We start from the raw sequence: 27,997 nt of genomic DNA on the forward strand, positions 1-27,997 counted from the left end.
CATCTTGCTTCCAAATTGGTGAAAGAACTTTTGCTTGAAAAATAAATCGTCTCTTGCTTCCTTTGGGCTTTGACCTGATTAGTGTAGTATCAGACGTGACCAGGGTCACAGAGGTGTTGGAGGATGGCAGATTGCCAGCTCACAAGCTGACTTTTGCCTCAAAGGCGTCAAATGAACTAGTCTTTTAACGGAACCCCAGTAAGTATGTTCTGCGAGCATCCCCCGATGAATAGCAAAGCTTCACTGAACTCAAGACCATTGTTCAAGATCACTATTGCTGGGAAAGAGGGTGCGACGAGAACGGTGGTCAGAGAACCTGGTGTGCCGCAACTGGCAGACCTGGAAGAGTCATGGTTGTGGCTAGCAAAGACCCTGGTCTTGAATAAAAGGAAAGTCTCACGAAGGGAAGACAGAGACTATTAGTCATTTATATTGGGTTCCTGGAACACACAAGGATTTGAATATCTATTCGCAACAGGGGATTTCCCCTTTGAGGCATATGATATATTGTGTTTCCAGGAGACTTGGCTATGTTCTGTTCCTGCCCTTGATGGTTACTCTGTTCACCTAAACCTGGCAAAGAAGGGAGATAAGGAGGGGCGGGGCCTTTTCGGGCCTATTGACTCTATTGAAATCTGAGCTGGGACTGGAAGTGGTGGCAGTGCGCTACCCAAACTCCTTTATTAGGGTGCTGGTTATTGAGGGTCGTGCAAATGAAACTAATAAAGGGTCCTCTTTCATAATTTGTTATTTATATTGGAACCCCTAAGCAATCAGCGATCAGGCTTTTATGGACAGCCAGACAGACACTCTAGACACTTGCTTCAAAACATTGAGTGGCCCTTCTATCATAATTTGTGGAGACTTTAATATGACTTGTATGAGTGGAAATGATGTGACAGGAGTGATGAGAGCGGTTGTATCGAGTGAATGTGGCAAAAGGGGGGCTATGTGGTTGCAAGAGGAAGGCCTCAGGGACTTACATCTTTTGAAGGGGCATGTGCGAGCAGACAACCCGGGTAGGCCAACCTGGAAGAGGGGAATCCTTTCCTCCATAATAGACTACATCTGGCAATTTCCTCCCAAGAGTTGAAAGCTTTGAAGTCATTCTCTCACTAAGTAGTGATCATAATATTCTAAGAATGACCTGGCTGCGGGTTAATTGAGGTGCAAGGAGTCTTATACACCACCAAGGTTGAGGAGACGCAAGGGTGAAATCGCCTCAGGAGGAATCCGGCAAAGATACACACACACTCAAGGGTATATTCGTTGTGGCCATGGAAGCCGCTAAAGGAGTCGATGATCCCCTCCCCTACCAAATATTTACCATTTCTCTGAGTTTGTGCAGAGGGTCAGTAAAGGCAGAAGGAACGAATGTACCCACAATCATTCTTACAATACAGCCTTGGTTGCAGCTAAACGCGAGTTAAGAGCAGACATAAAAGAAATAAAACAAATTCTACATGTATCCACGAAAAACACTGGGGATATTTGGAAATGTATCTATTCCATAGGCTCCTTTTAACAGGCTCTGCAATTAAACACCGTCTTGGAGGAAAGGTGGGTGAGGCTTTTCAGCACACTCTTTACCACAACATCTAGGAGCCCAAAGAGGGAAGATGAGCATTAGGTGGGAGGGTGGATATTTGATCAGAACAAAGATGACATTATTGCCCGGATTAAGAGACCGAGCAACTTGTGGGCCCCAGACCCGATAGGAACACTAATATGATGCTAAAAGAGGATCTTGTCACGTTGCATGGCCATAATTCCTTATGATATTGTTCAGACAAATTGCGAACTCGAGGAAAGTCCCCTAGTCATGGAAAATCTCAGTTATGGTCCCGATTTTCAAGGAGGTGGGTAGGGAGGACCCTAAGAACTACTGCCCTATCGCCTTTCTTGATGTCATGAGGAAGCTCTTTGCCTCATTGCTCTTGGTAATACTCTCGTACTGGGTGCTGAGCACTGGTCAATTTGACCAGTTCCAATCTGGTTTTGTGAAAGAAGTGGGCACGAGCCTCAATATATTCTTAGTAAATGTTCTGAAGACTTGTGCCATTATGAACAGTGGGAAGATCTACCTTCAATTTATTGACCTATCGCAGACCTTCAAATCAGTCGATAGAGTCCTCCTATGGGGGGGAAACTGGGTCGATGGGGTTATGTGCTATATCTGGTGCAAGCAATTTGAGCCTTGTGCTCGGATACATCGTTTGAGGATCAGGTCTGATGGGGCAGGACTTCTATCGAGTTCCATAACGACCATGTTGCGTTTCAAACAGGGATGCCCATTTGCTCCTCCGCTATTTAGCTCGTTTATTTCTGATGCTGACGACACTTTGAGGGGGGCCTGCAGTATCCCGCCTAGAATAAATGGAAGGGTGATGGGACATCTCCTTTATGCAGATGACCTTGTCTGCCTTGATAAAACACCAATAGGGCTGCAACAGAAATTAAGCGCCCTACAGACCTATGTGAATGCTAACAAGTTGAGAATAAACGTGGCAAAATCACGAGTTTTGATATTTCACTCAGTAGTAAGGCAGGCGTGTAAAAACCAGAACCTGGTATCTAAACGGGGAGCCATTGGAAAAGGTGGAGACCTTTGTATATTTAGACATGCTACTGAACTAAAGTTTAAATAACACCACTAGGGTGGGGCAAATGAGGGCAAAGGTTAAAAGCCTGGCTCCTCAGGGTTTCATTTTGCTGAATAAGTTTGGAAGATTCACACTGTCTCTAGGGCTGTCCTTTTGTCACCAAAGGGTGCTGGAAATGCTCGCATATTGTGCAGAAAACATCTTTGCCACATTTTACAATTGGTGGCCAATCTTGGAGGCCCTCACCTGGAGGAAAGTTCTGAGGTTACGTAAGGGGATTTCTATTCAAGTAATAAGATAGGAACTGGGCCTCATTTCTCTAGAAGTCATGGTAGCATGGAATACACTCTCACTCTACCGGAAATGTATAACACAGAATGCCATAAGAGGCTTCCCGTTATTAAAAGGAGCCTTGTTCAATCATAGCGAACAGATTGAGTCACCAAATTACTGTGTAGGTTTGACTCGTGGTTCATGGTCAATGGCTAGGTAGGGGCAGAAGGGGGGTAGCAGCACTGCTCCCACCAACCTGAACACGGAGGAGTAAGAGAGGGAACAACTCTGGAGACACATCCCTGCTCATATGCACAGTCTTTTCTCTAATTCTCAGAAGATGTGTCATAGATGCCGAATGGGGTTTTAACCTGAAGATACTTCAAAAAGTCCCTTTAAAAAGTAAACTGTGTATAAGGAACAAGTTACTTACCTGTAACTGTTGTTCTCCAGCATGGGTCTGGCATGGATTCACATGCTCATGAATATTCCCCGTCGTCAGGCTGGGAATCCTCGGTAAAGAAAAAACCAGTATCAGTTTCGTTTCTGATCTGTCTTTCGTAGTAATATCCAATCACTGGTCTCTGCGTCATACTGACCACAGCCAATGACTGCCCTCTACCTAAGCACCGCCTCTGGCAGCCATCTTCAGATTTGGAAGCACGTGAAGTGGCAGTATGACCAAGTGAAGAGCCGCAGAGGGGTAGGCGGGAGGGTTCGCATGTGAATCCATGCCAGACCCATGCTGGAGAACAACAGTTACAGGTAAGTAACTTGTTCCTTCTCCAGCATGGGGTCTGGCATGGATTCACATGCTCATGAATAAGGAATACATAGCAGTACACACATGCACAACCACGGGAGGTGGCAAAGGCTCAACATTAAGCAGTACATCCAACTCAACATTAAGCATCTTACCTCCTCACCAGGCTCACCTCAGGCGAACAGGTTGCGCAGCACTGCTTGGCCGACCCTGGACTCCTCCCTGGAATCCCGATCGACGCAGTAGAATTTCGTGAAGGTGTGCGTCGACCTCCACGTAGCAGCCCTGCATATGTCCAGCAGGGGCACACCAGAAAGGAACGCCGTGGTAGCTGCGATCGCTCTGGTGGAATGGGCTCTCGGACGGCCAGGCAGCGGTCGGTTTGCCAACCGATGACAGTACATGATACAGCCGGAGAGCCATCTGGAAATGGAAGCCTTCGATAGAGCCTTCCCCTGATTGACAGGTCCAAAGTTCACAAAGAGTTGTGACGTCTTCCGAAAACACTTCGTGCGGTCCACGTAGAACTTCAGCGCTCTAGCCACATCCAGCGAGTGCAAAGTCCTCTCAGCCGGCGACGAAGGCGACGGGAAGAACACAGGTAACACCAAGGGTTCGTTGAGATGGAAGTCCGACGGTACCTTGGGCATGAAGGAGGGGTGCGTCCTGAGCACTACCCTCGTGTCGTGAAAAGTCAAGTACGGGGCCTTGCATGAAAGGGCCTGGATCTCTCCCACCCGTCGTGCGGAGGTGATGGCCACAAGAAACGCTGTTTTCCACGACAGAAACTTCAACGGGGCCGAGTGCAGAGGCTCGAACGGAGGTTCCATGAGCTTGGTCAGCACCACGTTGAGCTCCCACGCCGGGGCCGGAGCCTTCACCGGCGGGAACGATCTGAACAGTCCCTTCATGAACTCCTTCACCAGACGATGAGACCACAAGGACGTCCGGCCCGTGGTTCTGGTGTATCGGGAGATCGCAGCAAGATGAATCTTGATGGACGCGTGTGCCAGTCCAGCTTTGGCCAGCGTCAGCAGGTACGGCAGTACCTGGGGAGCCGTAATCCGTAGAGGGTTAATCTTCTGTGCGTGGCACCAGACAGAGAACCTCTTCCATTTGTGTCCGTAGCATTTAAGAGTCGAGGACGCCCTGGCCTTTGCAAGAACCTCTCTGCAGTCGGCCGGTATGTCGTATCCTCCAAACTCTAGCGCTGCAGGAGCCAGGCCTGCAAGTTCAGCGATTTCGGGTCGTGGTGGAGGATGGCGCCTCCTTCCCTGGAGAGAAGATCCACGTCCACCGGCAGCTTGATTGGCGGGGACGCTGACAAGTCCAGAAGGTCCGGGAACCATATCTGCCTCGGCCACGCAGGTGCGACGAGGATCATCCTGCACCGTGACCTCTTGAGCTGGTTGACGAGCCGGATTAGCAGTGGCAAAGGAGGGAACGCGTAGAGGAACAGGCCCTCCCAGGGAAACGAGAAGGCATCGCCCATGCTCCTCGCCTGGGGAAACCTGCTGGCGAACCTCCGGCACTTGGAGTTCGTCGCCGTCGCGAACAGGTCGATCTGGGGTGTGCCCCACCGTCGGAAAAGGCGATCCACTAGATCCTGCCGTAGTTCCCACTCGTGGCACGAGCGCAGCTCCCTGCTGAGTGAGTCGGCAATGGTGTTTTTTATCCCTGCCAGATGAAACGGCACCAGAAACATCCTTTGGGCGACGGCCCAATGCCACAGGTCCTGCGCCTCCTTGGACAGCGCTGGGGACCTGGTTCCGCCCTGTTTCCTGATGTAAAACATGGTGGTGGTGTTGTCGGTGAAGATCCTCACCACCTTGCCCTTGAGGGACGGAAGGAAGGACCTGAGGGCCCAGAACACTGCACGGAGCTCCAGGACGTTGATATGGAGGGACTTCTCCGTCGGGAGCCAAAGGCCTCTCGCGTGCAGATTTTCGGTGTGCGCTCCCCACCCTTCCAGGGAGGCATCGGTGGTCACTGTCTCCTGGTGATCTGGGGTCTGGAAGTCCATGCCCGCCGTCAGATGCGTGCGGTTGCCCCACCACCGGACCGCTCGCCGGAAACTCTCGTCGAGTGTGGTCCTCTCCTCGAAGCTGCCCGTCGTTTGGATCCAGCGCGCGTCCAGGAACTCCTGCAACGGGCGCATCCGGAGCCTGCACATGGGAATGAGGTAGATGCAGGAAGACATCATTCCGAGGAGGGACTTGATGGACCTCACCTTGGCCACGTCGGAAACCAACATCCGCTGTACTTTGCCCAGGATGGACCTGGTCCTTTCCTCCGACGGGGAGGCCAGAAGAGACACTGTGTCGAGCTTAGCTCCCAGAAACAGTGCGTTTTGCGCGGGTACCAGGTGAGACTTGGCGTAGTTCACGGAGAATCCCAAGTCCGTGAGAAGTCGGACGGTCCTTGCCGTGTGATCCAGGGCGAGCTCCCTCGACTTGGCTCGGATGAGCCAGTCGTCCAGGTAGGGGTAGACGTGGATCCCCTCGCGGCGCAGCTGCGCTGCCACCGGTGCAAGGCACTTGGTGAATACCCTGGGTGCCGACCGTAGTCCGAAGGGGAGGGCTCTGAACTGGTAGTGACGCCCTTGGACCACAAACCTGAGGAATTTTCGGTGCCCCTTTAGGATGGGAATATGGAAGTAGGCATCCTCCAAATCCAACGACGACAGAAAGTCTCCTTCCTCCAGCTGACCCAGGACGTGCTGGAGGGTGACCATCCGGAACTTTTGCGCCTTGATGAACTTGTTCAGACGTCGCAGGTCCAGGATGGGGCGCCATCCCCCCGTCGTCTTCTTCACGAGGAAGTATCTCGAGTAAACTCCGGAGCCCCGAAGTCTCTTTGGGACGAGTTCGATGGCGCCCTTCCTCAGCATCGCCTTTACCTCCAGGAGAAGTTGAGGGACGTGAAGTTCTTTCCTGGCCACGGGGGGGACGCGCGGACACCTTCTTTGAAATTCGAGCGCGTGGCCCCGGGCCAAGGCGTCCAGCACCCAACGGTCGGTGGAGATGGACTCCCACACGCTGACGAATCTCGCCAGCCGGCCTCCCACCGGGGTGCTTCGGTGGGGGCCCGACCCCACGGTCGGTTCAATCCTGCTTCGATGAGGCTTTGCCGCCTTGACCTCCTTGGCGACGACGGCGGGGTCCGCCAGACTTGCCTCGTCCTCTGTAGGCCTCCTGAGCCGACGAGCGGGCCGCTTGACGGTAGGTGGAGAAACCGCCGCCTGAACCTTTGGAGGCGCCCTTGCCTCCGCTGCTCCGAAAGGGCGTCCGTCGTTGTTGGAGAACTCCAAGGGCCCGGGCCGTCTCGGTGTCCGCTTTAATGGCCTGAAGGGAATCGTCCACTGTTTTCCCAAACAGGTTGTTCCCATCGAAGGGCATGTCCAGGACTCTGGTCTGAACGTCTTGACGGAAGTCCGTAGCCTTGAGCCATCCACGCCGCCTAAGGCAAACGCCGTTGCCCAACTGGCGGAACCCGGTGTCGGCGATGTCCGTCGCAACGGTAATGGCGTGGTCCGAAGCCACCTCACCTTCCTGCAGGATCTCCAGGGCCTCTGCCCTCTTGTCGTCCGGCAAGAAGTCCAGTAGGGGAGCCAGTTTGTACCAGAGCTCCCTGTCGTAGCGGGCCACGATAGCCAAGGCGTTGGCCGCTTTAATCGTCGTCGCCGCAGACGAGATGACTCTGCGTCCCATAGCGTCCAATTTCTTTCCCTCGCCGTCCGGTGGGGAAGTCGATGTGGAGGCCGCACCCCCCCCCCCCCGCTTTTTTCCTGGCCGCCGCGGAGACGACGGAGTCCGGGGTAGGCTGCGCCCGGAGGCACAGGGGGGCCGTGTCCGGGACCCGGTACTTCTTCTCGTACCGATCCCTTCTAGCTGGCGTCGTGGAAGGGTTCTTGAGGAGGGTGAGGCCCTCATCCCAAATGTCGTCCAATAGAGGCACTGAGAGGACCGTCTTCCTCTTGGCCTCGCGCCGCTGATAAAGGAAACCTTCCTTCTTCTTCTCCTCAGGGCAGAGTTGGAAAAGCTCGGATGCCCTGGTGATCATGGAGTGGAACGATCCAATCTCGTCGGGCGGAGAAGCCCTGGTGGGAGGCGACGACGGTACATCCTCGTCGTATACCTCGTCGTCCGTACCCGTCGCTGCCGTGTCAGTCCCCGTATCATCCCCTCGGGTGGACGGGGAGGAGGGCTGGAAGGGGCGCGACGGCTGAAAAGGAGGCGGAGGGTGGATCCTTCTTTTCTTGGTAGGGGAACACCAGAAGGTCCCGGTTCTGGGTCCCCCGACGGGAGAGGTTCCGTCGGCAACGGTAGTCTCGTCCTTATCTCTGAGCATAAGGACTGTATAGCCAACAAAATGGCCGCCGAGCTGTCTCGCGGCGCTGGCAGAGGGGAATCCGACGGGCGATCAGGGGCCCCGTCGGTACCCTCGATGATGTCGTCGTCGCCTGCGTCGGGATCCATCCCGACGGGCCGGTCTTCTTCCACGCCGAGGCCGTGGCTTAAGACTTCGACCAGCTCCTCCTCCGAGGTTGAGGCCGAATCTACGACGACGCCCTGCCCCCCCTTTTTCTTCCCCACGGGGGATTTCACGGGGGCCCTATCGATGGGCACAAAAGAGGACTCCCTCCGAGGTGGCAGGGAGACTCTGAGCCCCGAGGTCGCCACCACTGGTGTAGCCCCCACAGGCTGAGCCAGGGCCGCCGCGACAGTTTCGATAGAGGGCTTGGCCGGATGGATTAAGGCCTTCACCACCTTAGGTGCGCTCACCGCCTTATCCTTGAGGGGGGGGACACTGCCTCGCTCCCCCTCCGATGGGGCCTTCGAGCTCGACCGGGGCCTCTCCAGGAGCTTCGCCGGGTGCTCGGCCTTCCTCTTACCCGACCCAGAGCGTTGGCTCGTGGTTGATGGTGCCGGGGAGGGTGCGCCCTGCCTGGCGCCCGTAGAGCCCGACCGTTCGGCGCTCCCGGTGCCAGCGGACTCGCGGTGCTTTGCCTTGTGTTGGACCCCCGTCGCCGGGGCGTCCTCAAAGGTCTTAGAAGACCGCTCGGATTTCTTCTTCTTCTTCTCGCCTGACGGGCTCTTACCTTCCAGCCAGTTGGCGAGACGTTGATGGCGGTCCTTCATGGTCCGCTCCGACATGTTGCCGCAAAACGCACAGTCCTTCTCCACGTGCGTCTTGTCCTCATGTAAGCAGTAGAGACAAAAGGAGTGTTCGTCCTCCTTAAAGACGTTCTGCAGCTGGCATCCAGGGCAGACCCTGAACAGCTTTCCGGGCGTTGAGCATCCCTTCTCCTGGGCCATGTCCGGGCCTGAGAAACTTCTGGAGTCCTCCAAAAGCGTAGCTCGACGAAATCTTCACCCTTGAGGGGCGCAGACGAATCCGACACGGGTCCCCGTTGATCGGATGGAGAGTCGGTGGAGCTTGAGGCTCTTTTGACCGAAAAAACGAAGTTTTTTGAGAAAAAACGTGAAAAAATAGCACTAACGCTCGAGAGCAATAGCACGAGGATCCCAACACATGAACGTGCGGTAAAAATCTGAAGATGGCTGCCAGAGGCGGTGCTTAGGTAGAGGGCAGTCATTGGCTGTGGTCAGTATGACGCAGAGACCAGTGATTGGATATTACTACGAAAGACAGATCAGAAACGAAACTGATACTGGTTTTTTCTTTACCGAGGATTCCCAGCCTGACGACGGGGAATATTCATGAGCATGTGAATCCATGCCAGACCCCATGCTGGAGAAATGTATTAATGCATATAATTCAAAACTTAGTTGGAATAAACTTTTTTCCCGTAGAAAGACATGGATTTGTTTTCTGTTATTTTCAGCTATAATAAATTGAATTCAGGTTCCTCCATGAATAAAATGAGGGAGAGTTCCTGCATCTCCTAGGTGGGGGAGCTCACCACATTTTTTATCCTTTGGACCCTCACCATTGGTCGGACCACTCTAGAGCCTATTTGGAGGCCCTGTCTCAATCTCATCGGAGGCATCTCAGACATTCTAAGCAGGAATCTATACCCTAAAAAGGATCTCAAACTATTCCCTAAGGAGGCTTGGAACCCACCCAAAACCTTAGATTTTGCATACATATCCAAAGTGGAACTGCAAATCGTATCTAGGGTAGAAATGTCACTGGCCACCAAACCCGACCTCTGCTCCCTCCATGGCCAAACAGGAGCAATGGACTAAGCCCTCACCACACTCCCCACCTGGAAAGATGATGTGTCTAGTTCAGCCCAACCATGCAACATCTCGGGCAAAGTCCAGGTGTGTCATGTCCTGGATGCCTTCCATGCAGCATAGTGTCCTGGATGCCCCGTCATTGGAAAAGTGTCCTGGACGCTGTGCAGGCGGCAAGGTGCCCTAGATGCCCTGCAGGTGGCCATAGTGTCCTGGATTCCCTCTAAGAGACAAAGTCTCCAGGGGAATCCATGCAGATGGCATAGTCTCCTGGATGTGCTGCAGGTGGAATGTGTTCATTAATCCTCTGCAAGTGGCATGTTTTTTGGTTGCCCTGCAGGCGGGCATAGTGTGCTGGATGCCCTGCAGTTGGAATAGAGTCCTGGATGTCCCACCAACGGCATAGTGTCCAGGATGCCATGCATGTGGAATGCCATCCTGGATCCTCTGCAGGTGGCATAGTTTCCTAAATACCCTGTAGTTGCCATAGTGTCTTGGATGCTCTGTAGGTATACAGATACTCTGCAGGTGTCATGGGGCCTCATTATGAGCTTGGTGGTGTGCTCAAAAGAAGTGGTAATTCCATTACCACTAACTTTTTTTCAGTAACAGAATTACCACCGTTTGTTACTGCACTGCCAAATTCCAAGATGGACCTTGAAGTGGAAGATTCAAAATTCACCCAAATCCCTATATAGTCCTATGGACTCCAAAAATGGGTATGTACGCCACTCTTCCAACCATGGGACTGAGTGGTGGTAGCGGTAAGCAAGTTTTGCAGTAATTCTGTGGATTTACTTCCGAATCAGTGCCAAACTTGTAATGAGGCTCGGTTTATTTAGAGGCTACCTGCAGGACCCTGCATTTGCCTGCAGAGCCTTGGCTTATCCTGTAGGTCTATCAGTTATGACACTGATATAACAGTCCCCCAGCATGCCCCTCAGTTCCCCACCAGGTCTTTCAAATCCCTAGGAGGGTATTCACAACCCACACAGGTCCTTCAATCTTCAACAGTTCCCCGTTATCACAAGCAGGTCTCTTGAACCTCGAGTAGAGCTCTCAGACCCCCAGCAGGTCACTGGGGCCACCAATCAACCCCCTCAGACCCCTAGGAAGCTACTCAAGCTCCAGCAGATCCCCTTCCAGTAGGCCCCTTTTGTCTCCAGCAGGTCCATCTGCTCCACTTCAGTATAAAGGGCGTTTGGCCCTCAATAAGTTCACAGTGTTATCTAAGGAACATGTGATAAAGTAATTCTAAAGTAGTCTCGGGAGGATAGCTCACGGGCAACGTGCTCGCCATGGAAGCAAGATGACACAGAGCAACACAGTTCCGATCCCTGGGTCCGCGATAAGAAACCTTCAGGTATTAAGCACGTTATAAATAACCAATCATATCATATCACATCATATCAGTTCCTAGGATTGCCTGGTGTTTAGGCACGGGCGTGCATTGTCAGTAACTGAAGAAACATCAGAGAATATCAACAAACATCACACAGGCACAAATGGCCCAGAAGAGGCACTTAAGTGCAAGGCCAGCAGCTTCCAATAGCTCTAGCAGTTTCCAAAGATCCCCAAAAGCTCCATCCAATCTACGAGTAGGCCCCTCGGTTACACAGCAGGTCCCTGTGGGCCCCAGCAGCTCTGTCCTGTTCCCAAGTAGGTCCTTCCTTTGCCCATCTAGTCCTTAGCACATTCTTTACAAGGTCCCCCGATTCCCCAGCACGACCTAAAATACCCTGGCAGGTCCCATAGATATGCAGCAGATAAATTAGCCTGCCGAGCAGGACTGTCTGTTCCCTAGTAGGTCCCCTGGTTTAGCCATTTGGTTCCTTGGTTTCTTTGCATCTTTATCATTCACTGAGCAGCTTCTGTATTCTTCCATCAGGCTCCTCTGTTCCACACCAGCGTCCTCCATCAACACGAGGTCCATGGAACACCCCAGCTGATCCCTTTGTTTTGGAACATGCATAGGCGTGTCCACGGAGTGGCCGGGAGTAGCACGTGAAACCATGGGAATCTGATTGGCCACGCCATTATCCTAAACTATGATTGTGTGTGTGCGCTCGTACTTCACGCCACCATTGCATAAGTCACTGCCCCACTTCCACCACCCCAGTCAAAAGAGTCTGGACAAGCCACTGACAACATACATATCAACATGCCTCAATCGATACAAGGGATGCGAGCACAGTCCTGTTATTATTCTTTGGATTCTGGGAGTTGTAGTCCTGGATTTCCCCATGATGAATACACTGGTGCAACGAAAAAAACAGTTCTCGACTAGCATCTCCCAAATGTCCGTGTACATGTCACTGCAGGTCTCGTGGCTCTGATGTTGCTCCCTCACACTCTTCCCCCAACTGATCCATTGGTTCTCCAATCACATCCTATGGTGGTCACCCTGGTCAATCAGCCCACAGCAAGAGTCTCATTACCCCAGGCGGTAGCTTCCATTCTCCTCAGGAGATACCCTGTCCCCTAATAGATCTCCTCGGCATGTTCTTTCATGTCTCAGCAGATCACTTCTACACCAGGAGGTTCCTTGGTCCTAAATCAGATCTCACAGATCCCCACCAGGCCCCTTGCTTCCCAGCAGGTACCTCGGGGCTTCAGCAGCACCCATCCCCTCTCACCAGTAACCCCTCCACCCCCCTACTCGGCAGGTCTTATTACTGTACCTCGCGGGTGCTTCTGTCCCCCACACCTTCCTTGCTCTGCCAGCAGATCCCAGGCTCCCCCAGTTGGTCCCTTGGTTCCCGTGCAAGTCCTGCAATCCCCAGCAGGTCACTCATACCTTGAGAGAGAACTGCCAGGCTCTGCCAGGGAGGGAGGCTCTGTGCTCGCTCTTCCTCTCCTCAGACTGTGGCTGTTGAATTCATGCCTTTAATCGAGCCCAGTGCCCTTGCAGGACACGCCTCCCTCTCCCCTGCCAAGGCGCATTCACACACAAACACACCTGCACTACACACACCCCTGCATTCCCTTTCACCTGTTTTCACTCACTAAAACGCCTGGTGTTCGTGTGCCAATGAGACCAGGTGAAACTGGATAACTTTACAGATAATACGCACACTTTTTTATTTCTTGATTCAGTGCGTATCCGATGGCCACATGCAAATGCAGGCACGCCCAGAAGGACGTTGGGTCATTTCCGCATAGTACATGGCTTCTGGAAGGCCAGTATGGCTGGGAAAGTGTCAGTCACATGCCGGTTTATAGTCAGAATGTAGAAACCAATAATGTCGAAAGTCATTTTTTCGAGAAAAAAAATGTCGAAACAAAATGTCGAATTTCTTTTTAATGCATTTTCTTTTCGAAATGGGGGGGTTCCCCCCAACCACCCTTTTTTAATTTTTTTTTTGTTTTACCCATTTTCTTTATCCCGAACCCCAAAATTAATATATAATTTAAAAAAAAAAAACAGAATTCGACATTTTTTTCGACATTTTTTTTTTGAAAAAATTGTCATTCGACATTTTTTCGAAAAAATGACCGACCACCCACGTTTGTGGCTCTCCATTTCTCAGGTCCACTGATCTTTCAAAGGCAACAGTCTGTCAGTTTATCCCATTGACTGGTCCACCTTTGGCGCACTGAGGCAACGGGTGGATGATAACCGCGGCATCTTCATTTATTCGGTTATAGCGCTAGTGGCAGCAGTGGCACCAAAGCGCTGAAGGTCAAACAAAAAGGTAATTGGCGCCTAGAACGACAGTACTTTTAAAAATAGTTGGCTTGTTTTTGTAAAGATTTTCCGTTGAGAACCGTATACAACCATAAAACAAAGAATTCCCAGCGACTCTCGTTCACCAGAGGTCCCTTGCTTCACCTCACCCTTCATTCCAACTCGTCGCCGCCACCCTCCAGGTCAGTGTCCGAGCCCAGGGATGGGGTGCAAGGGCTGGAAGGTCTTCCCTCATCAGAACCTTGACACAGAGCCAAGGTGTCCTCCGCGACAGCCGCTTCCCGACACGAGCCCGTTCCGGATTAATCGTGCCGTGCCTGTTAAATTATAACCGGAGTGAGATCTTGCACCGTTGCACATCAGTGATGGTTCCCACGAAGGGCAGCACCTCTGGAGATGGCATGCATATGTGTGGTTCCCACGAAGGGCAAAGCCACCATTAGCCCCGCACGAGCAGGCTCGCTCGGAAACATCCCTCACAGAATGTACCAACCAATACCAATTAACAGTATGTGGTGTGTCTCTCATGCCATGAAAGACTGCACTCACATCTGCAACCTTACAAGAGCATGAAATGCAATCTCGCACGCCGTCAGCGACATCACTCGCAAACAGAGCCTGCGGAAGATTTATAGTGGCCCATTTCAACATGATGGTTGGTTGGGTGCACGATGCTTACAGCTAAAACAGCCAGAGACACCCCTGGGGTGTACACATTACACTGCCCACTGAAGAGCTCTAAACTCTTCTTTGTAGGCAAGTGGCTGGCAATGGAAACACCTCTGTATATAGCCATGGAAGAGGAAACACAGCTTGTAATGCGAGCGCTGCAAAGTCACACTTTTAAGCCCCAGAAGATAAATGGATAAATGAATATATTACCGTGTTATAAGACTGCTGACTGGCAACATGGGGCAGTTGCGCCCCCCTACCCCATCTTCCGGCTCAAGGCCGCGTTCATTAGAAAAAGTTGAAAGGCCCATACGGCGTCCCGGCTCGCAACAATAACATCTGTCACACAATAATATACATAGTGACCATACGATATCTCTCAAAGAGACATCACTCAGATGCGTTGCCAATTTATAACAGGCGTGAGATGCTATCTCCCACACTGTCCGAAGTAATGCAGTCAGGGTTATGGCTTCATTGTCCATTCCTTAATCTTTGTTGCACGCAGTATACAACTGAGCTCTTTATACACAAAGTGGGAACTGCGGGCAAGAGACTGGCAGCGCTAGTCATGAAATGCTGCTGGGTCCCCTGCATGCAATTTTCCACATTCACAATATGGAGTGGAAAATGAGGGTAATAACAGGTCAAATCCCTGGTAGCCCTAGGCGCCAAAAGTAGCACCTGGTAGCTGTTGGTTTCAAGCTAACCGGTCTCTACTATTCTAGAAACAGGAGCTAAATAGCTCCCATTCATTTCGAAAACTGTGCTGTGCTGGCCTGGTTCCCTTCTTTCATATCTGACCGCTCCCAGTCTCTTCCTCTTCCTCCTTTCTGCTCTTCTCCCATTGCACTCTCTTGCACGGTTTAATGTCTATGTCCATCCTCTTACTAGTCTCATCCGATGGCTTCTCTTGCTAGGCCTACGTTGATGACATGCAGATCCTAGTTCGCCTGGATCTGGCAGCACCAGCAACCGCTGTCAGGCTTTGAACATGCTTGGAGTCTGTGGGCGAGTGGATGTCATTCAATTAGATGAAACTGAATGGGGAAAAAACAGATTCTGGTGGTGGGTTCCTGTGACACAGCTGCCCTCTGGTCATCTCTTTTTTGGCCTTCATCATTGGGTCCTTGCCCTATCCCAGCACCTATGGTAAAGGATCTGGGGGTAAATATCACCTTGTCTCTGTTGATGACTGCCAAGGTCTGCGCCATTTGTCAGGCGGGCATCTCAAACAGAAGAAACTAAGCAATGTGCTACCGTTCTTGCCTTCCCAACTTCTGGCACCAGTGGTTTCATCCATAGTGCTGTCCTCATTATATTACTGCAACGTGTTGTTCCTTGCGAGCCTGCCTACCTGACCTGGCGCCTACAAGTTTTACAAAATTCCGTGGCAATTGTGGCCATGTCTACTCCCCACTGTCCCTAGATATCCCCGGTTCCATGACGTCTTCATTGGCTGCCGGTGGTGAATCCAGTTCAGTTTAAGGCACTTTGCCTGGTTTTTCATGCCCTGCATGAGATGGGGAAGTCTATTTGCAGGCTACGTTTCGGTTTAGTGGGTTATGCCGGTCCCTTCACTCAGCAGAAGCCTTTCGAGTGGAGGCCCCCTGCTTCAGACTGTCTAGGGTAAGTGGGCAGGCTTGTGGCATTCTCTACCCTTAGCGCTTCGGAGTATGGAAGACTTCATGTCCTTTAGGAGATCCCTAAAGACTCATATTTTAGTTTCCCCTCTATACTTGCTTAGGTAGTGCCAAGGTGCCCTTGGGTGAATGTTGAACTCTACAAGTTTGCAATAAATAAATAACTATCATGTTAACTGTATGTGTTTGTGTATTGGACAGAAGTGAGGATGGGTGGGAGATGAGTATGGTTGATCCTCTGGGAAATGCCTATGGAGAAACTTGAAGAATTCATGATAAACAGTGTTGACAAGTAGTGCTGGAGTACTTGGTTACATCAGGCAAAGTGTCATGACCGCACCTACAAGGCCTTTCAGAGGAATTTAATGTTGGGAAGCCTCGCCATTACCCCTTTGTACACGTTTGACAGGAGTTTAGAGTGATGCCCTCTTGCTAAAATTGTTAGAAGAGGATGTTTGCAAATCATTAGTACGTTTCAGGCAGTGCAAGGTGTGGCTGACATTTACCAACCCATGTTGACTTCTTGGCTGAACTTGCTAATAGCAACATTGCCCGAATAGCATTACGGGCCAGGCTGCCTCAACAGGAAAGGTGTGAGAGTACTTTTCTTTGTGAACAGAGAAAGAGCCCAGTATCAGATTAGTAACATTGAGCCTTGCATATTCTAGTGTGTTGGGAAGGAGATGACATAAGTAGCCGTGGATTGAGAGTTGGTGGATTCAGACAACTTCCCAGCAGGCCGCTACTTTCCTAAAGCTTGAAGCGTTTGAACAGATTCAGTCACATATCTCGCTTTCCTACATGCAATTATATCTGCTACAACTCTATCAGCCTTGTTGGGGCAGTCAACTGCAACATTTGGCCTACGAGGAGGGGAGGAAATACTGAGGTAACATCTCTCAAAACACTGTCAGCTCAACACTATATCTACTACAATAGACAAGCCACACAGTGCCTTTCAATTAACTGTACAAAGAGGATAAGAGGATATCGATCGCATGTACTAACTAATAACTAGACTAGAGCATGTCCAACATTTGAAATATAACTTTTAAACAATTCCCTAAATCACTAAATGGCTTCCACTGATGCATTAAGTTCACCATCGAATCCACCAAGAAAAGCATACACTTCCTGGATACAACCACCTTGGTTGGCAGAAACAGTCAACTAGAAACAGCTGTATACAAGAAACCCACTGACAGGAATACATACCTGTACAGAGCAAGCTTCCACCAAAGCCACACAAAACAGTCCATTATCTAAGGCCAGGCCATCAGATACCAATGCATATGCTCCAACAGGAAACCAAGTGACAGCCAAATTGCCACATTCCGTGCATCCTTCTTGCTGAAAGGTCACTCAGCCAGACAAACTGACAGGAAATGTGACCATGCTTTGAAAATACCCAGAGACAACCTGCTAAAATACAGAGACACAAGAGAGACAGAATGAATACTTTTGGTTGTCATCTACAACCCTGCACTAACCCAGCTGAATAGGATTGTTAAGGACCTATAACCAATTTTCAACAGGGATGATGAACTGAGAGACATCTTCAAAGAAGCTCCCCTGATTGCATACAAACAATCAAGAAACCTAGCGCAGTCTTTGATCAGGAGCACATTTCCACTAGATCAAGAACAAGGAAGACCTGGACTATACCCTTGCAACATCAGGAGATGCAAAACATGCCTACACATCTGCACCATATCTGGACAACCGACAATACAGACAAGGGAAATTCCATTGCAGATCATCCAATGTTGTATACCTCATCCAATGCAAAAAATGCATTCAAGGGAATTACGTGGGTGAGACCTGCAAAGAGCTGCGTGAAAGGATGAACCTACATAGACACACCATCTGAAAGCAGAAAACAAACACTGGTGGGTCGCAACTTCACACAGGATGGGCATTCATTGCAGGATCTATCTGTGATGGTTTTAAAAGGTGGGCTCTCAAATACCACACACAGGACATGGGAGCTCAAGTACCTGGAGATGCATTACCTGAAAGACAACTGTCTTTACACCGACATTAGATTTATGACACACTATGGGCCACTTTGAGACCAGGTCCAGCAGTGCAATCACATCAACAAAGTCAGAAGACTCCCCTCCAGCACCATTTCTCACCAACAACTGCCAGAGACTACTGTTCAGAATCCCTAAAGCATGAGGGGCACCGGACGCCCACAGCAGAAATCTTGGGTATCTAAGCTCAAATGTTTGGTACCCATTATCGAGCACGAGACAAGCTGAGATAACAGCAGACACTGCACCGTCCAAAATGGGTAAACTTTCTTTTCCATTTGCCACCATGTATGCAAGTCAGGAAACCATAGTAAAGCTTTGGGCATAGTAACTTTGGAGACTATCAGTTAAACTGAAGAAAACATTTTTGTAGTGCCAAACTGTATACTAGCCAAGAAGCATTAGCTGCTACACTTGAATCCTTAAAACACCCGGGCGCTATTTTGAGGTGGTACAACACTTTGTTAGTCTCTGATTAAAATACAAAATGGCCCCATTTTACAAATAGGTGTTTTCAAACCCTTCACTCCAATACGCCTTTTAAAATAACATCAGTAATTTTAGGAAACTTGCAGGTCCCACCTCAAGACTGCTTGCACCTAACTTAACGGTTACATGTGAAAAGAATCTGTTTTTTCTGTCAAATGCAACCCTCAGAATGTGTACTTTTTATAACCCCTTGTGTCGCCTACTTTCATGGATGTGTATGGCCTTTTAGATAAGAAAGCAATTCCAGGCCCACATTTCACTCATTCTGTTCCTCCAGCCAATTAAATGTTCCCTTTGAGAATGATCTGTGCTGTGGCTTTCCTTCACAAATCATTTCACTCTGCAACATCTGATGAAGAGGTCTGTGGGCCTTCGTAAGCTAATGTTTTGTTCCATCCCTGCATAGAATGTTAAGTTAATCCAATAAAAGATATCAAAACCTGCATCTTGTGTGAAATATAACTTAGACAGACCTCTCTGCCAGCATTCTTCCACATTCCTGGATTACCCTTCCTCCATTTGTGAAGCCATTGCAGCCTTAAACACAATTCCCTTCCCTGACATAGTCTCCTTTTCTTTGTGCCAGGAATTGGGTGTTCAATTGGTTTATAGACATAATTTCGAAATCAAAAATTTCGAAAGTCAAAAAGTCGAAAAAAAAATGTCGAAAAAAATAATGTCGAATTTATTTTTTATGACGTTTTTTTTCGAAATGGGGGGGTTCCCCCCCAACCCCCGTTTTTTCTTTTTTTTTTTGTTTTTACCTATTTTTTTTATATAAACTAGAGCCCAAAAAAAATATCGAAAAAAAAAATAATTCGACATTTTTTTTTTCGACATTTTTGATTCGACATTTTTGACATTCGAAATTTTGTATTCAATATTATGACTGGACACCGTTCAATTATTATCCTGGATTGTAGTGGAAAGGGATTGTGTGAGTAGCGCACATAGAAGGAAATTACCATGATAAAAAGGGCCAAAATGGCTAAATGTGACTGGCAAGGACACTTACCAATTTGATCACTCTATTGATAGTAGACATTATCAAAAGGAGTAATCCTTCTAAAGCATCAAGATCCGATGAGCTAGCAAATTTAGTAATGAAAGAAAACTCTGGTATTTGGGCATCGATATTCCAGCAGATGCTCCAATATATCTCTAATAGTGGGCGTGTTCCAATTTCATGGAAAACGTAACATGTTATCCCCATATATATGAGTGGGCTAAGGACTGACCCGGGGAATTATTGCTTGCTAGATGCTGCAAGTAAGCTCTATGCTAACGTTTTACTCAAAGATACAGGTACATAGGAAAGTGAAAATAGAATCTTAAATACATTTTAAACCAGGTTTAGACTGGGATATGGTGCTCTGCACAATGTCCTTTTACTGCAGCTGTTGATTGAGGAAACTAGAACAAATAGCGGCACAAAGCTATATGTAGCCCCGGTTGATTACACCGCGACCTTCGATACCATTAACAGAGATACATTATGGAGGAAGCTTTTTAAATGAGATATTCCTGAGGGGCTTTTAAGGATGATCCAAACACTTTATACAAATGCTATAGTCCAAGTAAGGTTGGACGTAGAGAGTACCCTCTCTAAACTGATTAACACACATTGTGGCCTTAAGCAGGGCTGTGTGCTGGTGCTTGCTCTCTTTAACTTGTACTTGGTTTATCTAAACGAGGCACTCGCTGAAGCGCCCAACTTCCCACCTAAGCTTGGATCAGAACATATTTTGTGGCTACGCTATGCTGCTGATCTGGTGATCATTGACCGCACCCTCATTGGCCTGCAAAATTGCAGGCGTTGGCTAGCTACTCCAAGAACAATTATTTGATAATTAATCAGACCAAAACGAAGGTAATGGCTTTTGGAAGGGACAAGATGAAAAAGGCTTATTCCTGGTTTATAGACAAAAAAAGATCCAGCTTGTCACTAGTTTTAAATAGCTTGGGGTAGTTATTAGTAATGGTAAAGTACTCCTCAAACTAAACATAAGAGAAGTGGGAGTACCATAGGAAAATGTGCAGCTATTAAGCATTTCATTAGATCGCAAGGAGGTAACTCTATAGAGGGGTTGTCCAAAATCTAAAAAGGGAGCATAACGCTGGGGGTCCTATATGGACTTGAATCGTAATCTCAAGACCGGCTGGTTGTGTGTTTTGGAAGACAAGTTGTGGCCCCCTATAGGGGATTCCTATACAAGTAATACGATTGGAAGGAACAAGTTACTTATCTGTAACTGTTGTTCTCCAGCATGGGTCTGGCATGGATTCACATGCTCATGAATATTCCCCGTCGTCAGGCCGGGAATCCTCGGTATAGAAAAAAAATCAGTATCAGTTTCGTTTCTGATCTGTCTTTCTCAGTAGTAACCAATCACTGGTCTCTGGGTCATACTGCCCCCAGCCAATGACTGCTCTCTCCCTAAGCCCCGCCCCTGTCAGCCATCCACAAATTTGGTAGCACGTGAAGTGGCAGTATGACCAAGTGAAGAGCCGCAGAGGGGTAGGCGGGAGGGTTCGCATGTGAATCCATGCCAGACCCATGCTGGAGAACAACAGTTACAGGTAAGTAACTTGTTCATTCTCCAGCATGGGGTCTGGCATGGATTCACATGCTCATGAATATAAGAATACATAGCAGTATACACATGCACAACCACGGGAGGTGGCAAAAGGCTCAATATCAAGCAATACAACAACTCAACATTAAGCAACTCTTAACTCTCATCAGGCTCACCTTAGGCGAACAGGTTGCGCAGCACTGCCTGGCCGACTCTGGACTCCTCCCTGGAATCCCGGTCGACGCAGTAGAATCTCGAAGGTGTGCGTCGACCTCCACGTAGCAGCCCTGCAGATGTCGAGCAGGGGCACACCAGACAGGAACGCTGTGGTAGCAGCGATCGCTCTGGTCGAATGGGCCCTCGGACGGCCTGGCAACGGTCGGTTTGCCAACCGGTGACAGTGCATGATGCAGCCGGAGAGCCAACTGTAAATTGAAGTCTTCGAGAGAGCCTTCCCTTGATTCACAGGTCCAAAGTTCACAAACAGCTGTGATGTCTTCCAAAAACTCTTCGTGCGGTCCACGTAGAACTTCAGCGCTCTAGCTACATCCAGCGAGTGCAGAGTCCTCTCAGCCGGCGACGAAGGCGACGGGAAGAAAACTGGCAACACCAAGGGCTCGTTGAGGTGGAAGTCCGACGGCACCTTGGGCATGAAGGAGGGGTGCATCCTTAGCACCACGCTCGTGTCGTGAAACGTCAAGTATGGAGGCTTGCAAGACGGGGCCTGGATCTCTCCCACTCGCCGTGCAGAGGTGATGGCCATGAGGAATGCTGTCTTCCACGACAGAAACCTCAAAGGCACTGAATGCATAGGCCTGAATGGGGCCCCCATGAGCCTAGTCAGCACCACGTTGAGCTCCCACGCTGGGGCAGGGGCCTTCACCGGCGGGAATGATCGGAACAGTCCTTTCATAAATTCCTTCACCAGTCGATGAGACCACAAGGATGCCCGTCCTGTAGTCCTGTTGTAACGTGAGACGGCAGCCAGATGTACCTTGATGGAAGCGTGAGATAGGCCAGCCTTGGCCAAAGACAATAGGTACGGCAATACTTGAGGGGACGTAATCTGCAGAGGGTTAATCTTCTGTGCACGGCACCAGACAGAGAACCTCTTCCATTTGTTTCCGTAGCACTTGAGAGTTGAGGATGCCCTGGCCTTCGCGAGAACCTTTCTGCAGTCGGCCAGGATGTCGTATCCTCCAAACTCTAGTGCTGCAGGAGCCAGGCCTGCAAGTTCAGCGACTCTGGTTCGTGATGAAGAATGGCGCCTCCTTCTCTGGAGAGAAGATCCGCGTCCGTCGGCAGCTTGACTGGTGTGGACGCTGACAAGTCCAGAAGGTCCGGGAACCAGATCTGCCTCGGCCACGCCGGTGCGACGAGGATCATCCTGCAACGGGACCTCTTGAGCTGGTTGACGAGCCGGAGTAGCAAATGGCAACGGCGGGAATGCATAAAGGAACAGGCCGTCCCAGGGGAACAAGAAAGCATCGCCCATGCTCCTCGGTTGGGGAAACCTGCTGGCGAACCTCCGGTACTTGGAGTTCGCCGCCGTCGCGAAGAGATCGATCTGGGGTTTGCCCCATCGTCGGAAGAGTCGGTCCACTTGATCCTGGCGCAGTTCCCACTCGTGGCACGAGCGCAGCTCTCAGCTGAGTGAGTCGGCGATGGAGTTTTTTATCCCCGCCAGATGAAAGGGTACCAGAAACATCCCTTGGGCGACGGCCCAATGCCACAGATCCTGGGCTTCCTTGGATAGGGCAGGGGATCTGGTTCCACCCTGCTTCATCGTGGTGGTGTTGTCGGTGAAGATCCTCACCACCTTGCCCTTGAGGGACGGAAGGAAGGACCTGAGGGCCCAGAACACTGCACAGAGCTCCAAGATGTTGATGTGGAGTCTTCTCCTCCGGGAGCCAAAGGCCTCTCGCGTGGAGACCCCCGGTGTGCGCTCCCCAACCTTCCAGGGAGGCATCCGTCGTCACCGTCACCTGGTGGGCCGGGGCTAGGAAACCTGTTCCCGCTGTCAGATGAGAGCGGACACCCCACCATCGTATCGCCTGACAGAACGCTTCGTCAAGCGGGATCCTGTCCTCAAAGCTGCCCGTCGTCTGGATCCAGTGGGCGTCGAGGAATTCTTGCAAGGGCCGCATCCGAAGTCTGCAGTGGCGCACCAGATAAATGCAGGAAGACATCATTCCGAGGAGGGACTTGATAGACCTCACTCTGGCCACGTCCGTGGCCAGCAGACGTTGCACCTTTCCTAGGATGGTCCTTATCCTTTCCTACGACGGTGAGGCCCGCCGCGCCACTGTGTCGAGCTGTGCTCCCAGAAACAGGGCGACTTGCGATGGGACCAGGTGGGATTTTGGAAAGTTGATGGAGAACCCTAGGTCCGTGAGCAGCTGGACGGTCTTCGCAGTGTGTTCCACAGCGAGCTCCCTTGTCCTTGCCCGTATGATCCAGTTGTCCAGGTAGGGGTAGACGTGGAACCCCTGCAGGCGCAGCCGTGCCGCCACCGGTGCTAGGCACTTGGTGAACACCCTGGGCGCCGATTTTGATCCGAACGGGAGGGCCTTGAACTGGTAGTGCCACCCTTTGACCACGAACCTGAGGAACTTTCGGTGTCTCTTTAGACTAGGGATGGGGAAGTAAGCATCCTCCAAGTCCAACGACGACAGGAAATCACCCTCCTCCAGCTGTCCCAGCACGTGCTGGAGGGTGACCATCCGGAACTTCTGTGCCTTGATGTATTTGTTTAGTCGTCGCAGGTCCAGGATGGGACGCCATCCTCCTGTCTTCTTCTTCACGAGGAAGTATCTTGAGTAAACTCCGGAGCCCTGAAGCCTCTTCGGGACGAGCTCGATGGCACATTTCCTGAGCATCGCCCTTACTTCCAACAGCAGTTGAGGGACGTGATTTTCCTTCCTGGCCATGGGAGGAATGCGGGGGCACCTCTTCTGGAACTCGAGGGCGTGCCCCAGGGCCAGGGCGTCCAGCACCCAACGGTCGGTGGAGATGGACTCCCACACGCCGACGAACTTCATCAGCCGGCCTCCCACCGGGGTGCTTCGGCGGGGGCCCGACCCGACGGTCGGTTCAATCTTGCTTGGAGGCCGCTTTGCCTCCTTGACCACCTTGGCGACGACGGGGGGATCCACCTGACTTGCCGCGTCCCCTGTAGGCCTCCTGCGACGAAGACCTTGCCGCTTGATGGTACTTAGAGGAGCTGCTGCCGGCTCCCTTGGAGGCACCCTGTCTGCCTCCGGAACTCCGAAAGGACGGCCGTCACTGTTGGAGCACACCCAGTGCACCGGCCGTCTCCGTGTCCGTCTTGATCGACTGAAGGGATTCATCAACCGCCTTGCCAAAAAGGTTGTTCCCATCGAAAGGCATGACCAAAACCTTTGTCGGAACGTCCTGGCGGATATTCATCGTCTTGAGCCATCCTCGTCGTCTCAGGCAAACGCTGTTGCCCAACTGATGGAAACCGGTGTCGGCGATGTCCGTAGCCACCGTAATGGCGTGGTCCGAGGCAATCTCACCTTCCTGTAAGATTTCCAGGGCCTCAGCCCTCTTGGCGTCCGGAAGGAAGTCCAACAGAGGGGCAATCTTGAACCACAACTCCCTGTCGTAGAGGGCTACGATGGCCAGGGTGCTGGCCGCCTTGATGGTCGTCGCTGCAGATGAGATGACCCGTTGTCCCATCGCATCCAGCTTCCTACCCTCGCCGTCCGGGGGGGAGGTTGAAGTCGAGGCCGATGCCCCCTGCTTTCTTCTTGGCTGCCGCCGAAACGACCGAGTCCGGGGTAGGTTGCGCCCCAAGGCACAAGGGGGCAGCGTCGGGGACCCGGTACTTCTTCTCGTACCGGTCCCTCTTCGCAGGAGCCATGGCAGGGTTCTTGCGGAGGGCGAGCCCCTCATCCCAGATATCATCAAGAAGCGGTACGGCGAGGACCGTCTTCCTTTTAGCCTTGCGCCGTTGGTAAAGGAACCCCTCCTTCTTCTTTTCTTCGGGGCAGAGCTGGAAGAGCTCGGATGCCCTGGAAATCATAGCATGGAAGGATCCAATCTCGTCGGGGGTGACATGTCCCGTCGTCGCCTTCGTTGTCATCCGTACCCGTCGTAGTCGTGTCCATGCCTGTATCATCCCTGTAGGTAGTGGACCGGGGGGAAGGCATAGAAGGCCGCAGAGGCGGGAGAGGAGGCCTAGGATGCGTCCTCCTCCTCTTAAGTGGTGGGCTCTCTGAAGGTCCTGGCTCCGGTTCCCCCGTCGGGTCTGGCTCAGGTACCTCCGTCGGGGGAAGGGGCAACCTAGTCCTTATCTCCGAACATAAGGACTGGATGGCTGACAAAATGGCCGCCGAGGTGTCCTGCGTCGCCGGAAACGACGGGAGCGAGGGCTCTTGAGGAGCCTCGTCTGCGTCACCGTCGCCCTCGTCGTCGCCCTCGTCGGGATCCCTCCCAATGGGCTGGGCCTCCTCCACGACTTGGATGAGCTCCTCTTCAGAGGTCGTGTCCGTATCCACGACGGCCACCAACCCCTCCCCCACCCTTTCCAACGAGGACTTCGTGGGGGTCTTCTCGATGGGCCTGAAAGACGACTCCCTCCACGGTGGCAGGGAGACTCTGGTACCTGAGGGCGCCTCCACTGGTGTAGCCTCCACAGGCTGAGCCAGGGCCGCGGCGACATCCTCAATCGAGGCCTTAGCAGGGTGAATTAAGGCCAACGTCACCTTCTGTACACCTGTGGCTTTCACTTTGGTGGGACGGTCCGAGCCTCGCTCCCCTCTGCCGGAATCTTCGAGATCGACCAGGGCCTCTCCAGAAGCTTCGCCGGGTTCTCGGACTTCCTCTTACCTGAGCCAGAGCGTTGGCTCGTGGTCGATGGCGCCGGGGAGGATGCGCCCTGCCTGGCAGCCAAGGAACCCGACCGTTCGGCGCTCCCAGGGCCCGCGGACTCGCAGTGCTTCGCCTTTTGTTGGGCCCCCGTCACCGGAGCACCCTCACAGGACTTAGAAGACCGCTCGGACTTCTTTTTCTTCTTCTTCTCGCCTGGCGGGCTCTTACCTTCCAGCCAGTTGGCGAGACGGAGTTGGCGATCCTTCATGGTCCGCTCCGACATGTTCCCACAAAACGCGGAGTCCTTTTCCTTGTGCATCTTGTCCTCATGGAGACAGTAGAGTCATAACGAATGCTCGTCCTCCTTGAAAACGTTCTGAAGCTGGCATCCAGGGCAGGTCCTGAACAGCTTCCCTGGCGTCGAGCTCCCTTTCTCCTGGGCCATGTCCGGGGCAGGCCGCGGAACTTCTGGAATCCTCCAAAAGCGTAACTCGACGAAATCTTCACCCTTGAGGGGCGTAGAAACTCCGAAACGGATCCCCGTTGATCGGAAGTAGAAACGGTGGAGCTTGAGGCTCTATTTAACCGAAAAAATGAGAAAATCTCCTGAAAAAAGCGCGAAAACGCAGCAAAAGCTCGAGAGCTAAGCACGAGGACTCCCAACACTTGAACGTGCGGTAAAAATCTGAGAATGGCTGCCAGGGGCGGGGCTTAGGGAGAGGGCAGTCATTGGCTGGGGGCAGTATGACCCAGAGACCAGTGATTGGTTACTACTGAGAAAGACAGATCAGAAACAAAACTGATACTGATTTTTTCTATACTGAGGATTCCCGGCCTGACGACGGGGAATATTCATGAGCATGTGAATCCATGCCAGACCCCATGCTGGAGAATTGGGTATTCCCTCTTTGAAGGTTTTGCTCCACATTAGGTAGAGTATTTTGTATTTTAAAATGCTGTTCTGTGAAGGAGATCCCATAATGAACCTGTTCTGTACGCTGATTAAGACACAGCTAAATGGTCCTAAATCATTGGGAAAATTTGTAATGGGACGAGAAAACTACCATGCAGCTATAGAATGGCAACCAGAGGCACATGGCATATTACTGGGATAGGAGGTGTGGAGGTGCACTCGTGTTTTAATGATGGGACAGTATTCAACTCTAATGGTTCATAAATGGTAAGCTAACTTAAAGGTGCTCCCAGTTGGTAAAGTGGTACCTATACCTAGAAGATACTGAGATGGATGGTACCTCGAAGGGCAACAGGGGACAAACCGGGGCACTCAATTAACAAAAAATTGTAGATAGTCATAATATTTCACTCAACAATTTCTTGTTTCAAAATGAGGATTCTTTTATCAGTGTACAATGCATTTAAATAAAAATGTCAACATATATATTTCTATACGTGTTCAATACCAAAGTCTTTACAACCTATACATTTCATTCATGTTCATTTCACAATATTCAACCAAAATCAAATGACATTGTCGCTGTGTCGTACATATTGATTTCATATGTGCCACGATGTGACAAGTTAATTTGTAATTCTGTCGTTCTATCTAAATATCTTGATAGGGGTAGATTCCTGCTTGCTCTGGGGAAGCCCAGAGTAGTATCTCCTATCCTAAACTACACGTTTTCGGGGGCCCCTCGCCCTTCTTCAGGTTTAGATATTGGATTTTTCCTACTTTACATAATATAATAAAAATATTCTCTAAATTATTCTCTAAATTACTGATATAAGTATAAAGAAACTCAATAACTGCTACTAAACTTCATTTTCTGGTGTTCTGAAGTACTAACCTATCAATCGGTATCGGGCCAAAGGCCCAAAATCTCAAAGGGTCAGACGTCTTCACAAAGCTGTAAAGAAATGTAATAACATCACATTAACCTCAAAGTGCTATTTAAATAGTAAGGGTCCACAGAGGGACAATGCGTTGGTTAAGGTGCTGTGTCCCTCTGTGGGACCCGTCAGTTTCAGTGCATATACTGAACCTTAAAATTGGACGTTATTCCACTAACCAATCAGAGATGCCTTATATAGGTAATGTCTGTCCTATTCAAATGGCGGATCTGGTCTGTGGCCAAATCTTTCTGTCTCAAAGAATAAAATGGTAAAACCCTATTAGTTCTTTGTTCTATACTTAGTAAGTAATGTAGAGCCCTTGAGTGGGTAACGTGTTTCACAACTCAAGGAAATTGCCTAC

General features: G+C 50.7%; 1 protein-coding gene across 3 annotated transcripts in view; it reads right to left on the reverse strand.

Annotated features, from left to right (window-relative positions):
• Nucleotides 1-27,997, reverse strand: part of LOC138582988 (monocarboxylate transporter 6-like) — an 863,635-nt gene that overhangs the window by 510,107 nt on the left and 325,531 nt on the right. Inside the window, exon 1 of one of the 3 annotated variants that reach the window (XM_069654830.1) lies at nucleotides 12,524-12,666. The exons of the other annotated variants lie outside the window; for them this stretch is intronic. Within the exon in view, the coding sequence (XP_069510931.1) occupies nucleotides 12,524-12,637 (114 nt within the window). The 5' untranslated portion in view covers nucleotides 12,638-12,666. Of the gene's footprint in view, nucleotides 1-12,523; nucleotides 12,667-27,997 lie in introns of those variants that run through there. 3 annotated transcript variants of the gene reach the window in all.

This window comes from Ambystoma mexicanum, chromosome 3q, assembly GCF_040938575.1.
Source record: "Ambystoma mexicanum isolate Mex_15411 chromosome 3q, UKY_AmexF1_1, whole genome shotgun sequence".
NCBI classification, from domain to species: domain Eukaryota; kingdom Metazoa; phylum Chordata; class Amphibia; order Caudata; family Ambystomatidae; genus Ambystoma; species Ambystoma mexicanum.